Below are 17,128 nucleotides of genomic sequence, written 5' to 3'. Positions count from 1 at the left end.
AAATATAATGATGGGCTCTACAAAGTGCAAATTTCTGATAATGAAAAGTTCCATTCGCTATTTTATGGGTTGAAATTTGAGGTAGATCAAGATCATTTCATTTCTAACGCCATAATCGTCAAGACATGTAAAAGGCGTAGAGGATAAGATCAAGAACGACGAAAGTTTTCTATGGAGTATTTTATCTGTACTGGTGAGCCGGCCGCGGTGGCCGAGAGGTTCTAGGCGCTTCAGTCCGGAACCGCGCGACTGCTATGGTCGCAGGTTCTAATCCTGCCTAGGTCATGGATGTGTGCGATATCCTTAGGTTAGTTAGTTTTAAGTAGTTCTAAGTCTAGGTGACTGATGATCTCAGATGTTAAGTCCCATAGTGCTCAGAGCCATTTGAACAATGTTTTTGTAGCGGTGAAAAAGTGAAAATGTTTTGTTCTATACTCAATGGGACCCCTGATACGTCTAGATACGACTCTGACAGGTGACAGGTACGTAAGCATCCTGTTTGATCACCTGCATACATTCATGTTCATTGTGCATTCCGTCAGACTTGGTAAATTCCAGCGGGACAATGTGACTCCCCACACGTCTAGAATTGCTACAGAATGGCCCCATTAACACTTTGCAGCTTTTAGTTTCCTCGTTATCAACATAGGCCTCCCGGAACATTCTCGACATTCTTGTAATTCATATCTCCGGTGGAAGATACTTCATATGTGGAGTCTGAAAATATAACAAAATAACGAAATAATAACACAAAATTAGCTTTTTTTTACATATAGAACTTCGTTCGTACAGTTGAGGTTAATTTATACGCAATATACACTGAAGCGCCAAGGAAATTGGTGTAGGCCTGCGTATTCAAATACAGCGATATGTAAACAGGCAGAACACAGCGCTGATGCCGGCGTCTTCTGTATAAAACAAGTGTCTGGCGTAGTCATTAGATCGGTTACTGCTGCTACAATGGCAGGTTTCAAGATTTAAGTGAGTTGGAACGTGGTTTTATAGACGGCGCTCGAACGATGGGATACAGCATCTCCGAGGTAGCGACGAAGTGGTGATTTTCCCGTGCGACCATTTCACGAGTGTGCCGTGATATCAGGAATCCGCAAAAACATCAGATCTCCGACATCGCTGCGGCCAGAAAAAAGATCCTGCAAGAACGGGACCAACGACGAGTGAAGAGAATCGTTCAATGTGACAGAAGAGCAACCCTTCCGGAAATTGCTCCAGGTGTAAATGCTGAGCCGTCAACAAATGTTAGCGTGAGAAACATCAACGGTACGGGCTTTCGGAACCGAAGACCCACACGTGTACCCCACTCGTGTACCATTGATGATTGCATGACTCAAAGCTTTACGCCTCGCCTACACTGGACTGTTGATGACAGGAAACATGCTGCCTGGTCGGACGAGTCTCGTTTCAAATTGTATCGATCAGATGGACATCTACGGGTTTTGTGGAAATAATCCACATATTCGTCAAATTAACTTATTTTGTGAAGGCTGTAGCGCCCAAAATAAGAACTATGTTTGTTATCCGTTCTTAGTAAGCTTTCAGGCTTGTATCATGTTACCTTTCAGGTAACTTATCCATTTCGTGGACACAGCTATTTGCCAGTTGATAGGGTATTTGGAAAAGCGGAGAAGATGATAAGAAAGGCCGAACTGCTTCTTTTTCCTAAGGATTACAACATTATTTTTAATATTGGTGGTAATGTTCATATTCTTGGCAACGACTGGCAAATTTTAGATTGGAGAAATGCAGTCGATTTGTGTATTAAATCAAAATTAGATTTCGAAATAATTGAAATGAAGGTCATATGTGTTACCTCAAAATCCACCACTGTATTATTCCGACCTACTTGCTGGGTGGGAACATGGGCTTTTAAATGTGACAGTAAATAGTCCTGTCTTGTTCCGAAGCTAGATAGACGTAAAGCATCTTCTTGAAAAACTTCCAGTACATGATGGCTATCCTGCAATGATATTCTAGTCCAAAGTGTTACAATGTAATAGGAAATTATGGAAATTTTTAGTGAGGACTATGGGACCAAACTGCTGAGGTCACCGGTTCCTAGGCTTACGCACTACTTAATCTGACTTAAACTAACTTACGCTAAGGACAACACACACACACACACACACAATGCCCGAGAGAGAACTCGGACGTCCGGCGGGTTGAGCTGCACGAACCGTGACAAGACTCCCCAGACCGCCCTGCTACCCCGCGCGGCACAATGTAATAATGAATAATGTTATTTCCATATTGTTATTCCATGCATTAATTAAGTGATAGTAATAAAGGCTATTGTCAGTAATGGGATTAAATGTTAGAATGGTTCAAAATGGTTTAAATGGCTCTGAGCACTATGGAACTTAACTTCTGAGGTCATCAGTCCCCTAGGACTTAGAACTACTTAAACCTAACTAACCTAAGGGCATCGCACATATCCATGCCCGAGGCAGGATTCGAACCTGCGACCGTAGTGGTCGCGCGGTTCCAGACTGTAGCGCCTAGAATCGCTCGGCCACTCTGGCCGGCTGTTAGTCTGGTATTTCAATACTTTTTTGTTTCGCTGTACCGGTATTCACTAAAATATATATGTATTAAAATATTCGATCTTAAACAGCAGCTTACTATGTTGACATTCTGAGAGTTATTTACTTTCCTTTTATCAAAACCCTTGTTCCAAAGTGACTTCAGGCCAGTTGTGTATTTTCTCGGAATGTTTACAGGCTGGAATTTTTTATTTTTGCACATTTATTTACAATTACACAGAGGAGCTACATACAAAAGATTATATAGTTCCAATCACTCTTATGGTCGCTATCACATTTTGCCGTTTTTCCAAGTTTCGAATTTCATGGAGATACGTCACTCTGGAAATACACTCTTGCATTATTGATGACGAAACCTGTTAGAGAGAGGTAGCGAATGCAAAATGTGCAAAAAAGGCTGTAATCAGTTTATTCACGGTGAAAAGGACCGCAATTTAATAGTGAACGTAATGGCTTTTAAAAGCTGACTGCGATCGGTTTCATATTTAATGGTAGACATTAGTGCACCGGTCGCTGTCATATCATAGGATTAGCCTGAAATTTCATAACCACCATCACGTCAAAGCATCACACTCAATGTTCTCTTTTCTTTGGTTAAGTAAGATCGCTGAAAAAAATAATTGTTTACTGGTGGGACGATACTGTAAGACGTGCGGTTCTGCCAACAATTGCAAATCAGCTAGCGTTTATTCGGTACACGTACATTATGTACACTTCGACTGCGGCAGCTGCACGTGTTAAACAAACGCATCTCTAAAATGTCGTTTAGTACTATTGGTAGCCGCCCACTGTGGCCGAGTGGTTCTAGGCACTTCAGCCCGGAACCGCACTGCTGTTGCGGTTGCAGATTCGATCCTGCCTCGGGCATGGATGTGTGTGATGTCCTCAGGTTAGTTAGGTTTAAGTAGTTCTAAGTCTAGGGGACTGATGACCTCAGATATTAAGGCCCATAGTGCTTGGAGCCATTTGAATTTTATTACTATTGGTAGGGCTTCTCATGGTGTAGATTGAGTCGCCTAATTGGGTAGGAGTTTTTTTCCGCCGCACATTTAGCTCCTTCTCAATGGGCGAAAAAATGTGCAGTAAATATGAGGAGTGTTCAGTAAATTTCTTCTGAAATCAGGATGGTTTTATTTGGGACTCCAATACACCATATTATTCCCCACTCTATTTTCCAATATAATCTCTGTTCAATGCGACCATATAACGCCACCTTATTGGGAGGGCCTGTACGCCCGCATGGTACCACTCTATAGGTCGACGTCGGAGCCAACGTGTTCCTCCATCAATAACTTCCCCATCTTCCACGTACTGCTTTCCGTACAGACGGAAGTCGGAAGGTGCGAGATCCGGACTGTGGGATGAATGAGGGAGAACAGTCCAATGAAGTTGTGTAAGCTCCTCTCGGGTGTGACACTTGTTTGAGGCTTTGTGTTGTCATGGAGAACGAGTAGTTCGTATGCATTTTTGTGGCAACGAACAGGCTGAAGTTGTTTCTTCTATTTCCGTTACACCATGAGGGAGGACGTCAAACAGAATAGCCCTTCCAGAATCCCAGAATACCGTCGCCATGATTTTACCTGCTGAAGGTGCGGCTTTGTGCTTTTTCTTCGGCGGAGAGGTGGTGTGGCTTCGCTCCGTGGATTGTCGTTTTGTTTCCGGTTCGAAGTGACAGATCCATGTTTCAACACCTGTGACTATGTTTGATAAAAAATTGTCACGAATAGCTTCGTAGTGCGCAAGCAATTCCTCACAGATGGTCCATCTTGTTCTTTATGGTCTTCTGTTAGGCGGTGAGGAACCCAAGGTCACACACCTCTGAAGTCCAGTTGTGCACTGACGCATTTGATTGTGATCCATCGATCACCTCGAATAATTCTGCCCGCACATTTCAACAATGCAGGAGTCACAGCGGTGTACAGCCAGCCAGCACGAGAGAGCTCGGACAGGTTTGCGTAAACTTGTTCATATGATAACAGGCGCCTCGCCCACCGACTCGGCGTGCTTTTGTTCATTGGCAGATCTCCGTAGACATTCTGCAGGCATCCTTGAATATCTGCGATGCTGTGATTTTCCGACAAAAGAAACTCACCTCTGTTACAGAGGCCATTTTGAAGGCTACGTACAGAGCCGCAGCATATTGGAACTTCATTAAACTATAGGGGCTGAAGTGGGAATATTCCAAGATGTCCCACAACAGTTTCTGCTTTTCTTTGAGAAAAAAAAGCTCCGCTCTCATACTAATTACCTGTAATTTTTACACTACTGGCCATTAAAATTGCTATACCACGAAGATGACGTGCTACAGACCCGAAATTTAACCGATAGCAAGAAGATGCTGTGATATGCAAATGATTAGCTTCTCAGAGCATTCACATAAGGTTGGAGCCGGTGGCAACACCTACAACGTGCCGAAAAGTTTCCTACCGATTTCTCATACACAAACAGCAGTTGACCGACGTTGCCTGGTGAAACGTTGTTGTGATGCCTCGTGTAAGGAGGAGAAATGCGTACCATCAAGTTTCCGACTTTGATAACGGTCGGATTGTACGTTATCGCGATTGCGATTTATCCTACCGCGACATTGCTGCTCGCGTTGGAATCTGTGGGTTCAGGAAGGTAATTACGGAACGCCGTGCTGGATCCCACCGGCCTCGTTTAACTAGCAGTCGAGATGACAGGCATCTTATCCACATGGCTGTAACGGATCGTGCAGCCACGTCTCGATACCTGAGTCAACAAATCGGGACGTTTGCAAGACAATAACCATCTGCACGAACAGATCGACGACGTTTGCAGCAGCATGGACTATCAGCTCAGAGGCCATGGATGCGGTTACGCTTGACGCTGCGTCACAGAAAGGAGCGCCAGCGATGGTGTACTCAACGACTAAGCTGGGTGCACGAATGGCAAAACGTCATTTTTTCCGATGAATCCAGGTTCTGTTCACAGCATCATGATGCTCGCATCCGTGTTTGGCGACATTGCGGTGAACGCACATTGGAAGCGTGTATTCGTCATCGCCATACTGGCGGATCACCCGGCGTATTGGTATGGGGTGCCATTGGTTACACGTCGCGGTCACCTCTTGTTCGCATTCACGGCACTTTGAACAGTGCACTTTACTTTTCAGATGTGTTACGACCCGTCGCTCAACCCTTCATTCGATCCCTGAGAAACCCTAAATTTCAGCCGGATAATGCACGACCGCTTGTTGCAGGTCCTGTACGGGCCCTCCTGGATACAGAAAATGTTCGACTGCTGCCCTGGCCAGCACATTCTCCAGATCTCTCAGCAACTGAAAACGTGTGATCAATGGTGTCCGAGCAACCGGCTCGTCACAATACGCCAGTCCCTACTCTTGGTGAACCGTAGTATCATGTTAAGCTGCATGGGCAGCTGTACCTGTACACGCCATCCAAGCTCTGTTTGACTCAATGCCCAGGCGTATCAAGGCTATTATTACGGCCAGAGGTGGTTGTTCTGGGTACCGATTTCTCAGGAGCTATGCACCAAAATTGGGTGAAAATGTAATCACTTGTCACTTCTAGTATAATATATTTGTTCAATGAATACCCGTTTCATCTGCTTTTCTTCTTTGTGTAGCAGTTATAATGGCCAGTAGTTACTTATGCCAGTGTTGTGTTGTTGAGGTCTCTTAGGTAATACAGGAAGCAGACAAAATGTGATGAGGTCAGACAGCCTACTTTTGTAGAATAGAAAGAATGGCGCAATCGAGGCTCTCCATCACAATCAGCGCGCCACGGAGAGATTGCAGATTACACGCAAGGCATTAGTTTACTGTTTGGTAATCGACACTGAACTCCTCGAACTCCCTTTCCTTTCCCGGTTTAGCGTTGGTGGTGAACATTTCTCCTTCTGTCAACACTCTCTTTCGTGTCGTTCTCCGATGTAACAGAAATGCGGCTACGGAGGTGGGCCTCTTTTCACTGATATGGTCGTTACCGCACAGACGTTATCGATGCATCTATGACATACTTAAAACAACTGTGGCAAAAATACAGCAACCTTGTCATCCGTGTCAAGATTTAGAATATCTGTTTCACCTGAACACTATCTGATGACAAGAATCTGGACACTCGTATGTAATGAAGAATTGCCCACTAGGTGTCAAGACAAGCAGATCCGTCAGTATAAAAGGAGGTGGCGATACCAATAGGATGAGTCGGTCACGAGAAATCAGTGGTCGAGAAGCTTCTCATAAGCGAGACATTTCTGCAGTCAACACTAAGCGCCGCTTGAGCCAATGTAAAAAGTGACGCCACTGGCCAGTGGATGACTGGAAACAATCAATTTGGTGTGATGAATCACGCTATACCCTATGGCAATCCGGTGGAAGGCTTGGGTTTGGCGAATGCATGGAGAACGTTGCCTGCTATCGTGTGTAGTACGAACAGTGAAGTGCCGCGGAGGTTCTGTTACAGTACTGGGGAATTCTGGTGGTTGGGTCTCCTTAATCCCCTTAATAAAACGCTAAATTTCGAAGGACATAAACATATTATACACCACTGTATACTGCTTACAGTAGACGATGACTACATCAGCATGACAACGCACCTTGATATAAAGCAGCGTCTGTGAGACAATGGACTGTGAACAATAACATTTCTCAAGTGGACTGACCAAATCATAATCCCCACCTGAACACAATTAAACTCCTTTGGTGTGAATTAGAATATCGACTTTACTCCAGACCCGGTTCCCAACGTGATTACCATTTACTAGTATCGTCTCTTGACGATGAAAAGACTACCGTTGCTTCATAGACATTCAGAGACCTCACTATAAGTGTCCCCAGCAGAGTTCAAGCCGTCATGAAGGCGAAAGTTGGACACAGCCCAAATTAATTCCCACTAATAGATGTCCAGATTGATCCAATCGAACAAAGTGAATGCATCTCCCTTTTGTCCCGCCAGTGAATACAGCGTTAAAATTGTGACGCTTATGTAAAATTTTGTTAAACAGAACCTCAACAGAGTTTTCGTATGAAAGGACTGAATGTCCTGTTCTTTGTGCACTTTCCACATTTTAGTAAGGCCATATTGTGCTTACTTATTGCTGCAGCATGATTGCTTCCCTTCAGTATTCTGAGCCATGGCACAGTACTCCTGTGTTTGAATTGTAGCCTTACGACGGCGGTGCATTATCAATCGTCAGTTATTATTTCAGCCCCAGTAGCAAATTTTCACAGCTACGACCAGTTTCTATGTTCACGTCTTCAAGAGATACCCACTAGTATTCTGGCTACCGATCCACCTGCGTACGTTGTCTTCACTCTAAAGTCGAACATGCTGTTGCTGGTCCACTTCAAAAGTTGGCCAGCAGCTTTATGACCTTCTACGGATGCCTAATGAAGTCGACATCCCAAGAAGGAGCAGGAGTGAAAACAGGACTGACTATCTCATAAAGATGTGAACATAGAAAGCAGTCATATGTGTAAATGTTATGAATTTGGACTGGAAACGAAATTATACTATTTGCACTGCTCCTAAGTATCTTAAAAGAGTCGTCTTGCAAAACTGTCAAGATGTATTGTTAAATAAATGTTGCTATCGATTCTAATCATATGTCCATCTTCAGATAACACAAAATTATATACAAAAACCTATATGGTAACGTTCGTACTACAGCGTAAAATAAAATAATTACCATTACGCGTCACTATGGTACACATTTCAAAAATGGTTCAAATGGTTCTGAGCACTATGGGACTTAACATCTGAGGTCATCAGTCCCCCAGAACTTAGAACTACTTAAACCTAACTAACCTCAGGACATCACACACATCCATGCCCGAGGCAGGATTCGAACCTGCTACCGTAGAGGTCTCACGGTTCCGGAGTGAAGCGCCTAGAACCGCTCGGCCACCGCGGTCGCCTACACATTGCACCCGAACTCTAAGAACGTGTGACAAAATTCATGGGATAGCGATATGCACGTATGCAGATGGTGGTAGCATAGCGTACACATGGTATAAAAGGCTACTGCATTGGTAGTGTTTCGTTTGTACTCAGGCGAGTCATGCGAAAAGGTTTCCGATGTGATAATGGTCGCACTTCGGGAATTAACAGAGCCTGGACGCGGAATGGTAGCTGGAGCTACACGCACAGGAAATTTCCATTTCGGAAATCGTTAGCGAATTCGATATTCCGATATCTACAGTGTCAAGAGCGTGTCGAGAATACCACATTTCAGACATTTCCTCCCATCACGGATAATTCAATGAACGACGGGCTTCACTTGACAGTTGTGTAGAGCTGTCAGCACTAACAGACAAGCAACACTGCACGAAATAACAGCAGAAATCAGTGGGGGACGAACGACGAACGTATCCGTTCGGACAGTGCAGCGAAACTTGGCTTTAATGGGTATGGCAGCAGACAACCGACGCGAGTGCCTCCGCTAATAGCACGACATCGCTTTCAGCGCCTTATTTGGGCTGTGACCATATCGGTTGGATCCCCAGACGACTTGAAAACTGTGGCCTGGGCAGATGACTTCCGATTTCAGTTGGTAAGAGCTGATGGTAGGGTTCGAGGGTCGCACGAAGCCATGGACCCAAGTTGTCTACAAGGCACTGTGAAAGGTGATGGTGGCTCTTTAATGGTGTGGGCTGTGTTTACATGGAATGGTTCAAATTCAAATGGCTCTAAGGACTATAGGACTTAAAATTTGAATTCATCAGTCCTCTAGACTTAGAACAACTCAAACCTAACTAACCTAAGGACGTCACACACATCCATGCCCGAGGCAGGATTCGAACGTGCGACCGTAGCAGCAGCGAGCAGCGTGGATCCGGACAGGAGCGCCTAAAACCACTCGTCCACAGCAGCCGGCTACATGGTATGGACTGGGTCCTCTGGTTCAACTGAACAGATACCTGACCGGAAATGGTTATGTTCGGCTACTTGGAGTCCATTTGCAGCCAATCATTGACTTCATGTTCCCAAACCTGTGACCATGCCACGATTGGTCGTGATTTGTTTTAAGAACATCCTGGACAATTCTGGCGAATGATTTGGCCACCAAGATCACCGAACATTCATGGGACATAATCGAGAGGTCAGTTCGTGCTCAAGATCCTGCATTGGCAATAGTTTCGTAAATATGGACGGCTACAGAGGCAGCATGGTTCAGCATTTCTGCAGAGAACTTCCTACGACTTGTTGAGTCCATGCCCATCGAGCAGCTGCACTATAACGGGCCAAACGAGGTACGATACGATATTAGAAGGCATCCCTTGACTTTTGTCACCTCATTGTATATGATCTGAAGCATCCAGAATGTTCCAAAAAGTAGTTTTAGATCCAAATTGTTTCAACTTTTTTGAAGGGGATTTCCCGTCTAGACCGCCTTGTGATCTATGCCATAGCTATTGAGTCGTCGTACCCAACCCCAAATACTTTAGTGCTGGTGACACCCGTGCTGAAAGGCGACATCTGACGCCTGTTGCTCTGCAGCTGTGCTAGCTCCAGCAACAGCCAGCAATGAGCTTGCTAAGAGGGCGACTTCGGTGCCGGCAGGTTCATCAAGCGCGAGACGGCGGTGTTCTTCGGCGTGGAGGAGAGCGTGGAGGAGGAGCAGCGGCTGCGCTGGTTGGAGCGCCGCAAGCGGCTGGCCGCGCGCAAGTGGGGACAGCTGCGGCCCGAGTTCGCCGCCGCCGCTGCTTACAGCTCAAGTGCCTATGCATCGCAACAGGTGAGTGCATCCCATCCGCACCTTACTTCTTCTGGTACAGCGCTCGCAACGCTTCTCTTAGGGCTCCTGTTCAGCAATTCAAAGTTGACACAAATAACGCCACTCTGTATGGCAACAGATGATTCAGTTTAAATATGTATTCTTAATTAACATTTTATGCTGCTTTCATAACTGTCCTCAGTTTTCTTTTTACGTGTACACTTTTCTTCGTAATTGAATAAATTTTTCGTGCGTCAGCAGTCTCCTTACTGGTTTGATGTGGCCCGTCACGAATTCCTCTTCATCTCAGAGCAGCCGTTGATCCTACGAGTTCAGTTATTTCAGTTGGATGTACTCCAATTTCTGTCTTCCTCCGCAGTTTTCACCCTCTACACTTCCATTTAGTACCATGGAGTTTGTTGTGCACTGCTTCATACACAACGGAAAGGAGAGGTGGGCTATAGAGTGGTGCAGGACCTGTCATTATAGGGAAGTTAGTAAGACGAAGTTTCACTTAACTTCAAGCTTTCTCCAAGCGTTGCGAAGAAGAGAACAAACAGCAATGAAGTCCAGCTGTTACAAGAAACAAACTGAAGAGCGTCGTGCAAAGTGAGGCTCCCTGCTATTAATGCACTAGCGAACTGTCGAAGCCTGACTAAGGCTGAAGACTGTCGAAGACTGTAACTGAAAACACCTATTCAGCTTACAAAAAAACTACTACATTCAGAAAACCATAACAGAAAAGAAACGAGTCAAATGATCAGACCAACCCGTCAAACAACACGCATAATATGGAATAGTACAAAATGACCAGGTTCCGTTCAGCACTACTATCTCCTAACCACTGTCCCCCACACATCTCTGCTGAACGTATGACATCTTCACTGATTTACACCAGCTCACATGCACCTACCTACCCTACTACCCACCCACCCAGCCACCCTCCCACACACACACACACACACACACACACACACATATATATATATATATATATATATATATATATATATATATATATATATATATATCCACAGGTTGGCAACGTCCACAGCGCACGTGTAAAACAAATGAACAACCATAAACCATAAACGCAGTAACACTTTTCCGAGTGAGAACACATAATGTAACTGCAGTTCTATTTCCAAAAGTGAGGTGAAGTGCAAATACCGTCATTGCAACGCAAGAGAAAGTGAAAAGAGACAAGAAACTGCCAAGTGTATATGCACAGCAGAGTTTGTTTCGACATCAATCGCCGCTGAAATAGAATTAGAAAAGCAGTGGTTTGCAGAATATGTGAACAGGTGGCATCAACGCCATAAGTAAACTGCATGCCAATTACACAAGGAAATACTGTTTTCAATATTTATACAAACATAAAGACATATGTAACTTATATTTCCAGAATGACCACACAGGATGCTTTGCAAATAAATGCGAAACACGTCTGATATAAAATTCTGTTTAACTGACTGCCCTAAACTTAAGACAGAGAAACCAATTAATTGAAGTACGTGGGTTATTAAATGGTTTTAAATGTGCAGCTAAGAATAAGGCCTCATATTGGATCTGTCACACGTCGTGCAAAATAAGATGGGACCGACGCAGAAATGCGTTCTCGTCGGGGTGTTGGGGCGCTTGCATCCAGTTGTTCCAAAAGGATGGTCACATAAGTTGACTGTGACCTGCCGGCTTGCACACTTCGAGCGTTCTCGCTAATATCTCGTTACTACATAGTATTTGTTAATATGGCACCGCAGCCTGCCGCACTATAGGTGCAGGAAAAGTACAGTCGGCGGCAATTCGCGAGTCCTCTCGCCGTATGCTTTACTGTCTCTTACACAGCATAACATACAAGTAGACGAAGTCCTACCAACATATTACCTGTAGGCATGAAGTTGAAATTGAACTATCCGAGCATTGACAGGCTGCTCTAGATAATGTGAGAGACACTATTGCCGCTCATTAATTTGTCTCTTACATTTACCTGTTGTGTTCCATAAAGTAACAAAAAGTTAGTATAGTGAGAACTACACTAACAAAAATGAATCACACCTCCTTATAAAAATAACGTTACGAAAACAGTCTCTTTTGATGAAACAAAGTATCCCAAATTGACTATTTTCATCATGGCAGCGACAACAGCAACCGTTACGAAATTGTCTCGAATGAAAAACAGCCCACAGTTGTAACTGTGGGCTGTTTTTCATTCGAGACTATTCCAAATTTTTACGCCTTAGCAGGATTAATCAAAAGGGTCTGTATTACGGTGAGTCCACAGTCTTTCGTTAGTGGCGTCACAGGATGGGCTACTACAAAACAGTGCAAATTTATCAGTAAGGGTAGCTATTTAACGAAATCCAGTTAATAAGTCATTGTGTGTGACAAATAAGTTAAATCAATTGACAGAATCAGAAAAATCAGGTATTAATAAATGTGCAATTCCTCAACTTTTTCACTTTTAAATCTACAGGGTACAAAATGAAGGTGGCGACTAAAGTTATGGGGGAGAAGTTGTCTTGCAATTTCTTTACTGACTGTCAATCTGCTGCTAGTGGCTCTTCCACAGAAGAAGTAAAAGTCTTGCCTGTAGTGAGATTAGAATAGAAAACTGACACAGCCTCCTCTTTGAAGGGCGAACACATTACAGGTAAGCTAACATACAACTTCGTCAAATAGCGCTCCCTCGTTGTTCTAATGATGGATAAGACAGTGAATTCGCAAGGTTAATGGTGAAGTAAGTTGAAGTTTCTGCTGGAACGAGCCTCCTGGGTTGAAATGAGCTTCCTGGACTCAAAACCATAAATTTGTTACCGCTGTGCCATTCCTTAAGTCAGAATAACTCAGATTATTTAAGTTAAATGACAAAAAATACCAAGTGAATTTAGCAAGATAATTCTGAACCAGACCAGAAAGTAACTCGACGGTTACATAGTTGCTAAACGTATTCTACAGTGGTACCAGTTCTCCATTAGACTAGCGACGAGCAAAATACGTTTGCTCAGGGGGTGTGAATCTTGACCTGGCTGCCACTGGGGAAGTTCACCCGTTGAAAACGCGGTGTCGTCTGCTGCCACTGCACTGACTGGGAGCAGAGGAAACTACTTGGGTGGCTCTCGTCTTTCAGAAGCTGTCGTGCCTATTTTGTTTTCTGCCTTAAACAAACTGCAAATTAAAAAATCTCAGTCACCGGAAGCGATTAGCTTTTCAGGCATCACCAAACCCTATTAACTTTATGAGTAAATAACATTCATTTTAACATTATATACTTGAAAACAGTTTCCCGTATGTATGCTTTCATTGGCACCGTCTCTAGCACATGATATCACACATGAAAAGACAATATAACGCTGATTTCAACACGTGAAGATCCACAAAGAAATTTCATAAGCTGCAAATAACGTAGTTTCAAATCATAAAAGCAAACCGTGTAAGGAAACCTTTCGCCATGACCGAAAAATGTGACTTAAAATCCACGAAGATAATTTAAACAGTGAGTGACTGCAGTGAAAGTTCGATTCCTGCGTCTGATATCACGATGGCAGAACCACTTATAATAAGAACGTGAAACACGGAATAAAAACCGGCGACAGTAACGTTTCGAATGTATTATTCTTAACCAAACTGTCATTCATTCTATAAAAACCAAATGGACGAAAAGTATTGTTTACTCTTAATGATTACAATAGTCTATAACTGCTAGTCATGTTGTCTCAATAAAAGCGAAAAGCGCTTGATGAATGAGATTTTCAGTTTTCAAACAACTTAAGACAGAGTGGAACCAAAGTAACAAGAAGAGTTTACCCTAGGAGAATATGGAACGTAATTTCTACGCACAGCCTCTTAATAGCCGTATTTTTCTTGCAGTTTATTTCCTGCCTGCTTCACACTAACTACACCTCTCATGTTAAATATTACTAAAATTGCGGCCGCATCTGGCCCAGTAGACGACGCTCATTATAATTTCATTTCCTCTTGATGAATACTCGAGAGGCTTAATAACGCTGTCACCTGATATTTCTGTAATCGCAGTCCCGTCTCGAAGCGCCATGTGATCTCACTATGTGACGTAATCATACCATTATCTGAAAAATTTGTAGTCGGACCCAGATCAACTCCATTCGCATTGTAACTAACGAAATATTTTAAATAAGATTAACCAATCTCGCCTCGACCAGCGAGGCGACGATGGACAAATCGTCAGTTCTGTACCAATGTCATCTCTGTAGCGGTCGGATCACCTTCACAAAAGTTCCAAATTCGTATCAGTCAGCTGGAAAACGCACCGCCTCCAATCTCCAAATAACGCCCAACTAGCACCCGGTGGTGTCATTGGATTATTCGGCTAAGCAAGTGAACCCGCCATAGTGCACTGTCTGACATACTCGAAATTTCGCTCGGTGAAAAAAAAAAAGGGTGAAAATAAAGGAATACCTATTTTGTCTTAGGTGCCAATACTCGGCAACTTCCGAGAGAACTACAACGTTTTGTAGCAAATTCAGCAGTTAGCGTGTGTGACATTAAACGAAACGAGTTGGTAGCGTAGTAACTAAGAACACAGTTTCTAAATTTTGAATTCCGTGTTCAACTCGAGTTGAAACTGCAAGCGAGGATATGGATGAGTGGAAGGTACAAGGCCACAAAAAAACTAATTTAAAACAAATTTGACAAACCTTTATTTCAAATTTTATTTTATAAACTTCACAAGTCTTACGAAAATAATTGAACCTTTAATCATTTACTCAAATTGAAACAGCTTGACTCAGCTGTCTCGAAATCGATAAGCATAGGAGGAAAGACGTTAATTTCAGTTCTTGCATAATATTAGTTTTAACAATTTCATCATAGCAGTTCCGAAGCCTCTTCAGTTTCCCCTCCGTTCAAGGACAGAATTGTTAGATAATAGAACTAAACCAGAGAAACGATTACGCTGTAAAAGAGTCATAAGATACAACATATTAATGCAAACGGCCATGTATGAAAGCTACCCTGACACTAAGCTGATCCGCCGGCCGTTGTGGCCGAGCAGTTCTAGGCGCTTCAGTCTGGAATCGCGCTGCTGCTACGGTCGCAGTTTCGAATCCTGCCTCGAGCATGGATGTGTGTGGTGTCCTTAGGTTAGTTAGGTTTGAGTAGTTTTAAGTCTAGGGGACTGATGACCTCAGATGTTAAGTCCCATAGTGCTCAGAGCCATTTGAGCCATTTTTGAACTAAATTGGTCGGCTGAAACAGTAATTACCCTAGAAAAAAAGGAATTTCTCATAAGGTAACTCCTCTAATCAGGATGTGACTGACGATCAGGAAAATAGTTTAAGCATTAGGGTATTCAAACTACTCTAGTTCAGTAGCAGGAAAATTAGGAGGATTTACAATCAAACTAATAGACTAACTGATATCCGAGCTCACAGACCCGTTTGATGAAGCACAACAATAAACGTAAAAGCTAGTAACTGTGCAATAGTTCTGTAAAAGAAATGTTAAAAACATTTACAACAAATTAGTAAAACTGATAGCTGATCACAAGAATCTGTTATATAAAACACAAGTAGCGTAAAGGTGGTGACTAGACAGCTGTAATTCCTTCTAACGACTTGCAATAAAATTCGTTATAATATGGCTGATCGTTTAAAACGAAAACAACAGAACCTTTTAAAAAAACTTGAAAGCGTTATCTGGCTCGACTAAATCACTAAATCATTAACCCTTAAATACACTATTACATGACAATAGATCGAACAAATGTGATGCTCAACTTTTTGAGTATAGCAGTGTGACTTCTCAAACAGGCTAAGCTTAGCTCGCAAAACCTGTGGCCATTTTCAACGGCCAATATGCTGCAGATTGTGAATGGTGTCAAATAGCTGCACACGCCGGTATGCCCTGCGACGACGGGAACTTCGTTCGCTCCAATAGACCACATTGGTATCTCACAAGGCATCTAGTAATGGCGGAGATACGGACCTATACAGTAGTTACAAAGCGGCCCCTCCCGCCGGAGGTTCGAGTCCTCCCTTGGGCATGGGTGTGTGTGTTGTTCTTAGCATAAGTTAGTTTAAGTAGGTGTAAGTCTAGGAACCGATGACCTAAGCATTTTGGTCCCGTAGGAATTCACGCACGTTTGAACATTTTTGAGCAGTTACAAACGATTAGCCCTCTGGAAATAGTAGTGAGCAGAACTTTTTTTCGCACCTGACATATTTGGGCCAACTCCAATCAAAATCTTCACCAAGCAACTTTTAGACATGTGATGTCACTATGGCATCACTAAACACATTCACCCACATAATAGATGTCTTAAGTGACTGGGGCATAGGCATGTGTCTCACTGGCCGCCAAGACTGCAAGATGAGAAGGAAACGTAATAGCTTCGTAGCGCCACTGCCACGCCATCTAGTGGACGCTGCAATGCAGGTTGGCCGGCGATAATGTAGAGATGATCACAATAGATCAATCGCACTCGCGGAAGTATGAGATATCAATGACGAAAATCTTTTTTAGGGGGTCAAGAAATGCCATGGGATTCTTGACAAAAGAAATAAGCAGCTCAAATCGCATTAAAATAGATTTTATCACCACAAATCTCACCTACAGTAACGTCCTACACTCCTAATGAACAGAAATTCAAAATGAAAATATTAAATTCAAGTATTTAAATTTTTGCTCTTTTTTCTTATTTCAAAGAATGAATGTATGTTCCAGGATGACTTACGTCATAAAAATATTCAAAGCATAAAAATTTGAAGTACCACGAGCGACGTGTGAATGCATATATGCTACAGTCATATTTTTTAGAGTGGATATCATTAGGAAAAGCAATCTCATTAAGGATATCAAATACCTCGCGGTCTGGCGATAATTTGTCAATTAAACCA

The 17,128-nt window shown here is 43.1% G+C and overlaps 1 protein-coding gene across 1 annotated transcript in view; it reads left to right on the top strand.

The window, feature by feature from the left end:
- LOC126330513 (inactive rhomboid protein 1-like) overlaps positions 1-17,128 on the top strand; it is a 786,904-nt gene that overhangs the window by 490,477 nt on the left and 279,299 nt on the right. Inside the window, exon 4 of the mRNA XM_049996362.1 lies at positions 10,103-10,277. Coding sequence (XP_049852319.1) covers positions 10,103-10,277 — 175 coding nt within the window. The remainder of the gene's footprint in view (positions 1-10,102; positions 10,278-17,128) is intronic.

Source organism: Schistocerca gregaria, chromosome 2, assembly GCF_023897955.1.
Source record: "Schistocerca gregaria isolate iqSchGreg1 chromosome 2, iqSchGreg1.2, whole genome shotgun sequence".
Taxonomy (NCBI): domain Eukaryota; kingdom Metazoa; phylum Arthropoda; class Insecta; order Orthoptera; family Acrididae; genus Schistocerca; species Schistocerca gregaria.
The sequence above is the reverse complement of the archived record's forward strand: the minus strand, read 5'-3'. Positions and strand labels throughout refer to the sequence as shown.